We start from the raw sequence: 12,439 nt of genomic DNA, 5'->3' as shown, positions 1-12,439 counted from the left end.
AAAAATATCTGTACTAATTCTTCCTCTTCCAAAAATAGCCATAAATTGACAGCCATAAATGTGTATAACTATGATGCAGTCAAGGGAAAAGTATGAATCAATTTTCCCCTCATAGTTGATATTGGAGACTAAAAATGAAGTGGACAAGAGAAACAATTTTTTTGTTTAATTAATATCTTTAAAACTTTGGAAGGCAGCCTGGCTGTCGCATGTATATGTGTCAAGTCAATGTAACAAAGGTTGATGCTGATAACGAACTATAACTGAAGACAAGACCACAAACTCTCAAATAAATGTTGTCAGAAAGAACATACCTCTTCTGTTTCATTAAAGCTTTCTGTAGTGATAGGCTCATCTTGATAATATAGGGCACGCAGTTTTTGGGCAACCTGCCTTTGTGTCTCAGCATCTGGAGCACGAACATCAAGTCCAATAATTTCTTCAAAATTTTCATCTAAGTCTTGAGCCACAGATGAATTTGTTGTCAATCCTTTTGCTAAAACAAAAAGCATACATATTCTGCACAAATAACTGGTTATATCTTGTAACATAGCAGCACTATTATGAATTCATTGACATTTGCACTGATGTACATCCCAACACACAGGTTGTGGATAGAACTTATATTTCATAATTACTGAAAACATTATTAAAAGGACAGTTGCTACTCACTATATGACAGAGATGCTGAGTCGTTGATAGGTACAACAAAAAGACTCTCACACAACAAGCTTCCAGCCAACAAGCATTTGTCAAAAATAGACGATAGAAACACACACACACACACACACACACACACACACACGACTGCAGTCTCTGGCAGCTTAAGCCAGACTACGCACAGCAGTGCATGATGGGAGAGGGAAGCAGGTGGGGGTAAGGAAGAGGCTGGAGCAAGGAGGGGGAGGGATAGCTGGCTAAGGATGGGGATGGTAAAGTGCTGCTGCGGGAGCATGTAGGGATGAGGTGGTGAGAGGGTAGGGCAGCTATGTACAGTCAGAAGGTTAGACGGAGGGCAGGGGTAGCAGAAAAGTAGAGAAGTAAAAAGACTTGGTGTGTTGGTGGAACAGAGGGCTGTGTAGTTATGGAATGGGTAAAGGGAAAGGGCTAGATGGGTAAGGACAGTGACAAATTAAGGTTGAGGCCAGGATGGTTACGGAAACATAGGATATATTGCAGGGAGAGTTCCCACCTGTGCAATTTAGAAAAGCTGGTGTTGGTGGTAAAGATTCAGATAGCACAGGTTGTGAAGCTCACATTGAAATGAAGAATGTTGTTTTGGATGGCATGCTCAGCAACAGGGTGGTCCAGTTGTTTTTTAGCCACAGTTTGTTGATGGACAGTCATACAGATCGACAGCTTGTTGGTTGTCATGCCCACATAGAATGCAGCACAGTGGTTGCAGCTTAGCTTGTAGATCACACAACTGGTTTCACAGTTAGCCTTGCCTTTGATGAAATAGGTGATGTTTGTGACTGGACTGGAGTAGGTGGTGGTGGGAGGATGTATGGGACAGGTTTTGCATTTAGGTCTATTACAGGGATATGAGCCATGACGCAAAGCGTTGCAAGCAGGGGTTGTGTAGGGATGGACAAGGATATTGTCTAGTTCCGGTGGGTGGCAAAATACCACTGGGGAATGGGGGGGGGGGTTTAGTGAGTAGGACATTTCTCATTTCAGGGCACAATGAGAAGTAGTCAAAACCCTGCTAGAGAATGTAATTCAGCTGCTCCAGTTCTGGGTGGTATTGAACCACGAAGGAATGCTCCTCTGTGGCCATACGGTGGGACTTTGGGAGGTGGTGGATGACTGGACAGATAAGGCATGGGTTGAGTTGGGGAGCAGGGGGGGGGGGGGTAATACTGTCTGTAAAGGCCTCCATGAGACCCTTGGTGTATTTTGAGAGGGATCACTTGGCACTGCAGATGCAAATGCCATGGGTGGCTAAGTTGTATGGAAGGGACTCCTTGGTATGGAATGGATAGCAGTTGTCAAAGTGGAGATATTGCTGGTGGTTGATAGGTAGCCATCTCTGAAGTGGAGGTCAACATTGAGGAAGGTAGCTTGTTGAGTTGATTAGAATCAAATGAAGCGAATGGGGAAGAAGGTATTGCGGTTCTGGAGTAAAGCGGATAGGGTGTCCTCACTCTCAATCCAGATCACAAACATGTCATCAATGAATCTGAAACAGGTAAGGGGTTTAGAATTCTGGGTGTTTAGGACTGATTTCTCTAGATGGACCATGAATAGGTTGGCATAGGATGATGCCATGAGGGTGCCCATAGTTTTACCCCAGATTCGTTTGTAGATAATGCCTTCAAAGGAGAAGTAATTGTGCATGAGGATATAGTTGGTCATGATGACTAGGAAGGAGGCTACTGGTTTAGAATTGGTCAGGCATTGGGAAAGGTCATGTTCAATAGCAGTAAAAGGCCATGGGCATTAACGATGTTATTGTGAAGGGATGTGATATCAACAGTGACAAGCAGGGCATTGTGTGGTAAAGGAGTAGGTACTGTGGAGAGTTAGTGGAGGAAATGGTTGATGTCTTTTATATAGGAGGATAGGTTCCAGGTAATGGGCTGAAGGTGTTGGTCTATGAGAGCACAGGTTCTCTCAATGGGGGCACAGTAACCAGCCACAATGGGGAGTCCTGAGTGGTTGGGTTTATGGACTTTTGGAAGCATGTAGAAGGTAGGAGTGCAGGTAGTGATGGGAGTGAGGAGATAGATAACTCCAGGGAGAGGTTCTGTGGTGGGCCTAAGGATCTGAGGAGAGACTAGAGATCCTGCTGGATTTCTGGAATGGAGTCACCATGGCATGGTTTGCAGATGAATGAATCTGACAGCCAGCAGAGTCCGTTTGCAAGGTAATCCTTGCAGTTCAAGACAACAGTTGTGAGCTCTTTGTCAGCAGGTAGGATTATAAGGTTGGGATTAGCTTTTAGGTGGTGGATTGTGGTTCTTTCTGCAGATATAAGGTTAGTTTGCATCTTGAGGGATTTGAGGAATGATGGTGAGGCAAGGTTCAAGGTTAAGACTTTCTAAAAAGTTAACAGGGGGTGATTTAGCAGCAGTGGGGTAGATCACAGTTAGATAGAGGAGTGAACTGAGTCAGGTAGGATTCAACGTTGGTCTTAGGTTGAGTCTGATTGGTAGGGTTGGTGGCAAAAAAATGTTTCCACTGTAGGGACTGGGAGGAGAGAAGGTCTTTAATAAGTCCTGCATGACTGAATTTGCGATTGGGGAAAACGTGAGGCCTTTGGAAAGGAGTGATATTTCTGTGGGTCTAATGCATCTGGAGGAAAGGTTCATGACTGTGTTTCGGGTCTGTCTAGGTTCTGAATTCTGTGTGGTGGTAGCAGGGAGTTTTGGAGGGTGGGGTAAGTGTAGGAGGTCTGTGAGACAGTGTTTGTCAGCTATGAGGGAACACAGGGGAGGTTTGGAGGTTGTTGTAGGGGTAGTGGACAATGGTAGTCCAAAACAAGAGTAGGTAGTGAGCAGGGTGGAGAGTTTTTTGAGGTGGTGTTGTACATACTGCTTTAGTTCCTATAGGACACAAGTACAACGTGTGTAATGGGATCCTAGAATTTGGGATCGCTAGCAGGAGAATTTTATGGAGAGAAGGCATTGTAAGGACGTTTTGGCTTGATTAATATGGTTTTGCAGAACTATGTTGGTGAGGGCTAAGACCTGGCAGATTCCGAACAGATGAGGTCACTGTAAAAGGAAGGGTCGCAGCCAGAGATGGGTAATTTGATGGTAAGACCATTTGGTGGGGGGGGGGGGGGGGGGGGAGGAGATTCCATGAGCCAAGCAACTAGGCAGGAATAGTGTGTCGGACTGGGTCCCGGCTAGGGGTAAGGAAACTTTTCTGTATTGATGCAGATGGAAGGAGCAAGGATCCATGGTAATGGAAAAATGTGAAATACATAAATAACATAGATTTATGTCCCAAAAATTTGCAAAAAACTGCTGAATACATGAAAAAATCACTAAAAGGATGAAGCAGGTAAAACAGGAGAAAATAGATGAAATCAGAGGTCATATGTTGATGATGAAAGGCGAAAACCAACTGAAATTGGAGTCACAAAGAGATCAAAGAAAAAATTTAAATAAAATTTTTTTTAATTGTGGAATGAAGGTCTATGGATGTATAAGAATGAAGAAGGAGGATGGCAGATGTCAGTCGATTAGTTGAGATTAGAATATCTGAACTGGAATAGAGAGGAGAAGGAGAAGGGGCTGGGGAGGGGTTGGTAGGATGAGATAAAAGATCATGTGGCACAGGAAATGTGCACAAAAATACGGGAGAGTGACACAAGGAGGTGATCAATTTGAAGGTATAGGATTATAATATATCAGTGAGAGTAATGGGGGTCATAAGATGCTGCATCAATAATCAGTGTGGTCTTATAGCCATCTCTTGCTCACTTCTGAGACAGATGATACAGTGTGGCTCATAAGTAGAGCATGCAATTCAGTTTGTAAGGTGACAAGAGAAACACGGGAAAGAAGAGACAGAAGTATGGACATTGAGTATAGTAATGCATTAGAAAATAGTAAGAAAGGAAAACAGCTCTGGGTTAGGGTGGAAGAAAAGCTGTCAGGCAAAATCATACAAAGGAAAATCCAGGATGGAATGTAACATACAGAAGATGGCATACTTGCCATATGCCGGACCTATCTCTACCAAGATCAGCAGGATTCTCCAGAAATATGACATCAGGAGCATATTTTGCCCACCCACAAAAATTGGGGCTATGCTGGGGACTGTAAAAGATGACCTGGGGCTACGCAAGCCAGGTATTTACAACATACCATGCCAGTGTGGGATGTCATACATTGGCCAGACCACCAGAACTGTGGACATCAGGTGTAAAGAACACCAGAGACATACCAGACTCAGGCAGGCAACTAAATCAGCCATAGCAGAGCATTGTCTGGAACTTGGTCATTCAATGGATTACAATGACACCAAGATTGTGACACAGACCTCAAGATATTGGGACAGTGTCATTAAAGAAGCAATTGAGATTAAGGTCACAGACAATCTAATCAACCGTGACTCGGGATACCAAATCAGCACTGCCTGGAATCCAGCGCTTGAGCTTGTGAAAACTCAACGCAGGACACTCCAGGATTCAGCAAGAAATATAAGTGGAGACCGAGGGAACAGCCGTGAGACAAGGTGTTGGACATTAGAGACCAGATCTGACACACCCCAGGTCATGAACTCGACTTCAGAAGACGGCCAGGCCGGGTGCGGACGGCGGAGGGAACACCGGCCACCAGAGAGGGACAATGTAGCCGCGTCTGGCGGGCGCGGACCTCAGATGGAACACACGACGCGGCGCGGACCGATTAGGGAGCGCCCAGCACGCAACAGAAGTGGAAACCGTAGTAACAGTCATGAGATAGAGTACCTAACATCTCATATCGGGTCTGACACACCTCAAATGACAACCACAACCGTTGAGAATGGCCAAAACCGGCGCCGACGGCAGTCGGAACATCCGCGACTGGAGGGGTCCGTTGAAGCCGAGTCTGGCGGGCGCGGACCACAGATGGAACACTCGACTCGGCGCGGACCGATTAGGGAACGCCCAGCTCCTCCCAGGCATAAATACTGGACTCGATCGACCCAAGGACCAGTCTCAGGTAGCACCTGAAGAAGACAGCGAGGCACGCTGTAGAAATATCGTGCGAGAACGACGCGAACATCCAGCTGGATTCCCGAATATCCAAGATGTCGACAGATCACCGGGAAAGTATGAAGAATTACAATATTATCTACATCTACATCCATACTTCGCAAGCCACCTAACGGTGTGTGGCGGAGGGTACCTTGAGTACCTCTAACGGTTCTCCTTACTATTCCAGTCTCATATTGTTCGTGGAAAGAAAGATTGTCGGTATGCCTCTGCATGGGCTCTAATCTCTCTGATTTTATCCTCATGGTCTTTTCATGAGATATACGTAGGAGTGAGCAGTATACTGCTTGACCCCTTGGTGAAGGTATGTTTTCAAAACATTAGCAAAAGCCTGTACCGAGCTACTGAGCATCTCTCTTGCAGAGTCCTCCACTGGAATTTATCTATCATCTCTGTAACACTTTCGCGATTACTAAATGATCCTGTAACGAAGTGTGCTGCTCTCTGTTGGATCTTCTCTATCTCTTCTATCAACCCTGTCTGGTACGGATCCCATACCGGTAAGCAGTATTCAAGTAGAGTGCAAACAAGTGTACTGTAACCTACTTCCTTTGTTTTCGGACTGCATTTCCTTAGGATTCTTCCAATGGATATCAGTCTGCCATCTGCTTTACTGACAATTAATTTTATATTTTCATTCCATTTTAAATCACTCCTAATGCCTACTCCCAGATAATTTATGGAATTAACTACTTCCAGTTGCTGACCTACTATATTGTAGCTAAATGATAAAGGATCTTTCTTTCTGTGTATTCACAGCACATTACACTTGTCTACATTGAGAGTCAATTGCCATTCCCTGCACCATGTGTCAATTTGTTGCAGATCCTCCTGCATTTCAGTACAATTTTCAGTTGTTACAACCTCTCGATATACTACAGTATCATCCACAAAAAGTGAACATCCGATGTTATCCACAATGTCATTTATATATATTATGAATAGCAACGGTCCTACGACACTCCCCTGTGGCACATCTGAAATCACTCTTACTTCGGAAGACTTCTCTCCATTGAGAACGACATGCTGCGTTCTGTTATATAGGAACTCTTCAATCCAATCACACAATTGCTCTGTTAGTCAATATGCTCTTACTTTGTTCATTAAACGACTGTGGGGAAGTGTATCAAACGCCTCGTGGAAGTCAAGAAACACGGCATCTATCTGGGAACCCATGTCTATGGTGTTATGAAATGGATAGTTACTACTCACCATATACCAAAGATGCTAAGTCACTGATAGGCACAAAAAAGAGACTGTCACACAATAAGCTTTCGACCAACAAGGCATTTGTCAAAAACAGACAACAACCCCCCCCTCCCCCCCCCCCCCACACACACACACAAAAGGGTGCACACATGGGTGGGCGCACAAATGTGACTCACACACACATGACCACAGTCTCTGGTCTGATTCAGGTTCATCAATGACATTTTCATGAATTGGACTCAGGGCTAAGACACAGGGCTATCCTCATTCCTTCACAACCTTATGACCTTCTCTCCTATCTACTTCACTTGGTCCTCCTCAACACAAAATGCCACCTTCCTGGAAGACCTCCTCCTCTCTGATGGCTCCATCAAAAACCTCTGTCCCCATTAAACACACCAACCACCGACATTTTGGCACTTGCCATCCCTTCCACACCAAAATATCCCTCCCATACATCTTGGTCTCCCGGAGGCAGCACATCTGCAGTGACAAGAACTCCCTTGCCCAGTAAGCTGAATGTCTCAAAAGGCCTTCACAGACAGGCACTATCCCCCAGAACTAGTTCACATCAGATTGTCTGTGCCACACCACCACATACCCCCAATTCTCCTACCACACCCAAGAACTAGCTACAAAGGAACACCTCCTTCACCAACCAGAACCACTCCAGACTGGAACAAGTGAAACGCTTACTTTGTCACGGCTTTGATTATCTATCATCATGCCCTGTAATGAGGGACATCATACCCGAGATCCTTCCCACCCCTCCAAAAGCGATGTTCGACCCAGGTGCAAGACATGTCCAATCCACCCATGCAGAACATCTGATCCCTGACTTGTCACAGGCTTATTCTACCCATTAAAGGCCAGGCTACCAATGAAAGTAGCTGTGCCATATACCAGCTCTGATGCAGATATTGTACAGCTTTCTATATTAGTATGACTACCGACCAGCTGTCCACCAGGATGAACTGCCACTGCCAAACTGTGGCCAAGAGCAAAGTAGATCACCCTTTGGGACAACATGCAGCTCAGCATAACATGCTTGATTTCAACAGTTGTTTCACAGACTAGGCCATCTGGATCCTCCCCTCCATCATCAACTTTTCCGAACTATACAGTGATCTGCAGTGATGAGAGGTCCCTTGCCCAGTAAGCTGAATGTCTCAAAAGGCCTTCACAGACAGGCACCGTCCCCCAGAACTAGTTCACAAACAGATTTTCTGTGCCACACCACTACATACCGCCAATTTTCCTACCACACCCAACAACTAGCTACAAAGGAACACCCCCTTCACCAGATGGAAGTCACCCTTACAACACATTATCCACTTTTAAAATCATCCCAGCCTCAACCTATGGTATCCTACTGCACCACACCCCCCAACACTTCTGCCCTATCACTTCGTCCTAATTTATATTCCCTCTACTTCACTGTGTGCTGCTCTGTGCCAATGCACCCCTTCTCTGCTCCTCTCCTTTTCCACTGCACAATGCTGCCCCCACTCTCACAGCCTCCCAACACTGTGCCTGACAGCATTGTCCTGCCACCATCTAATCTCTGCACACACCACCACACAGCAGTGACTTCTCAGTACTCATAAAAGAAACTCTGGATAACATTGCCGTGCAAAGGTCTGGAAAATCAGTTCGACATCTTTCTCAGCAAATGGGAATTTCATATGGCTCTGTTCAAACAGCTACAAAGTTACTGAAGTGATAGCCCTCTAAAATAACTGCTGTGCAAGAACTTAAACCAGGTGACCCTGCAGAAATTTTGCGGTTTGTGAGTCGATTTTTAATAGGTTGCATGAATGGAGAAACTGACCCTCACCTAACTTTCTTTTTGGGTGACTCATGGCTGCACCAAAGTGGAAACATTATGTATTAGAATAACCATTACTGCAGTTCTGAAAAGCCTAAGACAATACCCGAGGCACCCTTTCATGTTCAAAAAATATGAGTTTGATGTCATGCTCGCTGTGAGAGAATAACAGGCTGTATTTTTTTCCAGGAAACAATTAACAGTGAGTGATATGTGAAACACATATTGCAGTCTCTTTTTGGCCAATTAACTGAGAGAAAACATGTTCTCATGAACTCTCAGCAGCACTCTGTGAAGACACATACTGCCAACTTCTCACTACAGGAAATTTGTGATGTTTTTCGAGATAGAGTTATCACAAACAACATATCTTCTTCCCCCAAATTAAGCCTGTGCAATTTTTCTATCTGGGGATATTAAAAGAGAAAGTGTATAAATCAAATTCACACACTTCAGATGAACTCAAAATTAATGTTCATCAAGAAATTGCTGCTATTTCTCAGAGGGAACTGCAGCATTTAATGAGCAATTTCCTAAACAGGTGGCAGAAATGCTCGAACAGTGAAGAGAGGCAGTTCCAGTATCTTCTTGCTTAATACTGGCCTACATGAGTAATTTACTTTCCTTTTATAGTGTTTATATTATGTAGGATAGATATAACTTATGTGATAAACCATACTATATTTACTGCAGACCTCCTGTCACCCACAACATGGGCACAGCAGTAGGCCTCACCAGCTGGTTGCACACTGAGAAAGCAGTTCCAATCACCCTGTACTGAGAGAAATTGGAAAGCACTTTTGGAATTATTATGGGAAGTTAGGAAAATGTAAATTCCTGTGAGACAACTCAAATTTCTGTCACAATATTTCTGAAGATGGAATTTCGTTTAACAAGGATAAAATTGAAGCCATTACAAAATTTGCAATCTCAAAGGTAAACAATCAATTAAAATCACTTTTTAGACTATGTGGTCTCACCGGAAATTTATTAGTACACAGGATTTAGATGCACTTAGTTTGACCAACCTATTTAACTCAGTTAACAAATAACTAAATAGGTTGACTGTAAGGAAAAATATGGTGTAATCACAAATTTTCATTCTGTGGTAGAAGGCAGTGCCATGAATATGATGCTAAAAATCCTGACTAATGAGGTGTGATCATTATGATAGGGATTCATTTAAGGGTCACTTTTTTATGCATGTCTTCAATAACTCAAAAACTGCAGCTTCTTGTGAAATTTTTTCTCTGTACAAAATTAATGTACATTAAATTTCCTACAAAAATGATCCTATTCATTTTTTTCTTTGGGAATAATAGTTTCTGGATTGCAGGGGATGAAAAAGTCACAGGTGATTAAAAATATTGTTTTAACAGTCTAAAAGTACTGTTTATCTTTAAATGAAGTGAGTTAAAAACAATATTAAATGAATGTACCATGTCTACGCACAGGACAGCCATATTAAGGGATAAATTCTGTTCTGGGTGTGTAACAGGTGGGGAGGGTTAGGGGAAGGCTATGTGTGGAGTAGAAGTGCACAGGAAGGTAGGTCACTGGGATTTGTTCCTTCATAGGCTCACAAACGGAAGAGTGAGTGGATGATTCACTGCTCTATCTACTGAACTACGTCACTAGAAGGAAGTACAGAGTGTTTCACACACTTACACTGTCTCTCCACAGCACACGTTATGAATCACAGTTGATGCAGTGCATAAACAAGCCAGAGGGTTGGGGGGGGGGGGTGCTTATTTTCCACAAAGTGCATTCATTAACACTACATCAAATACAGATTTCAGACACTAATGCGAGAAACACTTATGGATGGAATCAACATAATTCTCTGCACACTGTTTAACGCTGCCAGAGGGGAAATAGATTTTTAGTCATCCTGTACAGCAGCTGTAGTGTTCTTCCAGGTAAGGCAACTTTCTACCCTAAAGTGCTGCTCGCTTTTCAGTTTACAGACACATTATAACTCCCAAGCATTTTCTGTCCAGTTCTTTCATGTTAGTAAACAAAATTACTTCACTCAACTCATGTTGACATAGTGGTGTCCTGTTCTGTTTATTAAGTGAGTACTTATTTCAACTGTTAAGCGAGCTTTTGTGCAAAAAAAAAAAAAAAAATGCTCAACAGATGGTGTTGTCAACTGCCTATCAACTGAAGAGCCTGTCAACAGTGTAATATGATGTCTATATGTATTTGACAATGCCAGTTTCATTGTCTCCACTCTTTATTGTCTGAAATACTTTTCACAGCATAACAAGTATCAAATGCATCATCCCAGCCTCCCAGCATCTAAAGAGCCCCAAGGGTTTAAACTGGGTATGCCAACCCATTGTGCGGCCTGTGTATGTGTGCATGGTGATCATATCCCATGTTGATGTCTGGGTACATGTGCAGGAAACAGTGGCGTTTTGTAGCACATGTGTTTCGGGACAGTTTTTTCAACTTATCACCAATACCAAGGACTTACATATCTACAGTATGTTGTGTGTGTTCCCTATGTGCCACATACCAGGAACATAAAACCAACATTTGTTCCTTTTAAATCCATAAATTAAAAACCCTCTCCTGGAACTTTTCTGACAAATGGAATATATCTTAATGTAATAGGTGTATAAGTGGAGGAAATATTGTTTTCAATAGTTTGCTGGGATATAATACATGTAATATAGTAGGCAATAGGGTAGGGGTACCAAGGAAGGGAAACCTACACATTTAGCTGGTTGATTTGTTTGGGGGAGAGGACCAAACAACAAGGTCATTGGTCCCACCAGTTTAGGGAAGGATAGGGAAGGAATTCTGCTGTGCCCTCTCAGTGGAACCATTCCAGCATTTGCCTGAAGCAATTTAGGGAAATCTCAGAAAACCTAAATCATAATGGCCAGACATGGGTTTGAACCGTTATCCTCCCAAATGCAAGTCAAGTGTGCTAACCACTGTGCCACCTCACTCGGTCCTACAACTTTGTTTAGTGTATACAGAAAACATCCCTGCAGAAGAAGAGAGAAAAGTGTTGATAGGAAGAGAGACGAAATGTATCTGAGGAAAGAAGTGTGTAAGATAATTTCCGTAAGTGTGTTTCTGGGTGTTCTGCTGAGTTATGGTTTCCATTTTATACACAATATTTCAGTGACCAACCCAGCAATCTTCTTCAGATGCTGCAAGTGCTGCCTGGTTGGAGTCCAGACAGTGAATATCCACAACAGCAAAACTTTCACTACTTGAAGAAAATAGCTGGGTCCATCATCAAAATATTAAATATAAACTGGGAATCACAACTTGACAGAAGCACACTGTTAATCAATCACACTGACGTAAACTGAGAGATCACAGTTTCAGTAAGAATTTATGTACTGATAGTTCTGAGACTTACTCCAATGTTGTGCAAAAGGAAACCTGCCTGAGATGAAGAATTTTGTGAAACATTCTTAGACAGGCAATTATTGAGTCTGTCTGGCTGGAATATTGGAGGTTTAAGAGACAAAAAATTCTGATATGCAAACTGTAGAAAATTTTAAGATTTTTGAGTAATGAGTGTAATCCCATGCATACTTTTATTAATATAAAATTACAACACTATTGAAGAAGGATAAGAGAGCCAGAACCTATCATGTTCTCACAAAAACTAAATGTTTTAAAATTCTTTCTTGTAATTATGTGTGACAAATTAACATGCTTAA

General features: G+C 42.9%; 1 protein-coding gene across 2 annotated transcripts in view; it reads right to left on the bottom strand.

The window, feature by feature from the left end:
* Positions 1-12,439, bottom strand: part of LOC126267180 (cholinesterase 1-like) — a 156,513-nt gene that overhangs the window by 43,405 nt on the left and 100,669 nt on the right. For both annotated transcript variants that reach the window (XM_049972143.1, XM_049972142.1), the window contains exon 8: positions 315-496. In XM_049972143.1, the coding sequence (XP_049828100.1) occupies positions 315-496 (182 nt within the window). The remainder of the gene's footprint in view (positions 1-314; positions 497-12,439) is intronic.

Source organism: Schistocerca gregaria, chromosome 4, assembly GCF_023897955.1.
Source record: "Schistocerca gregaria isolate iqSchGreg1 chromosome 4, iqSchGreg1.2, whole genome shotgun sequence".
NCBI lineage: Eukaryota > Metazoa > Arthropoda > Insecta > Orthoptera > Acrididae > Schistocerca > Schistocerca gregaria.
Note: the sequence above shows the minus strand (reverse complement) of the source record. Positions and strands in the feature narration are given on the sequence as shown.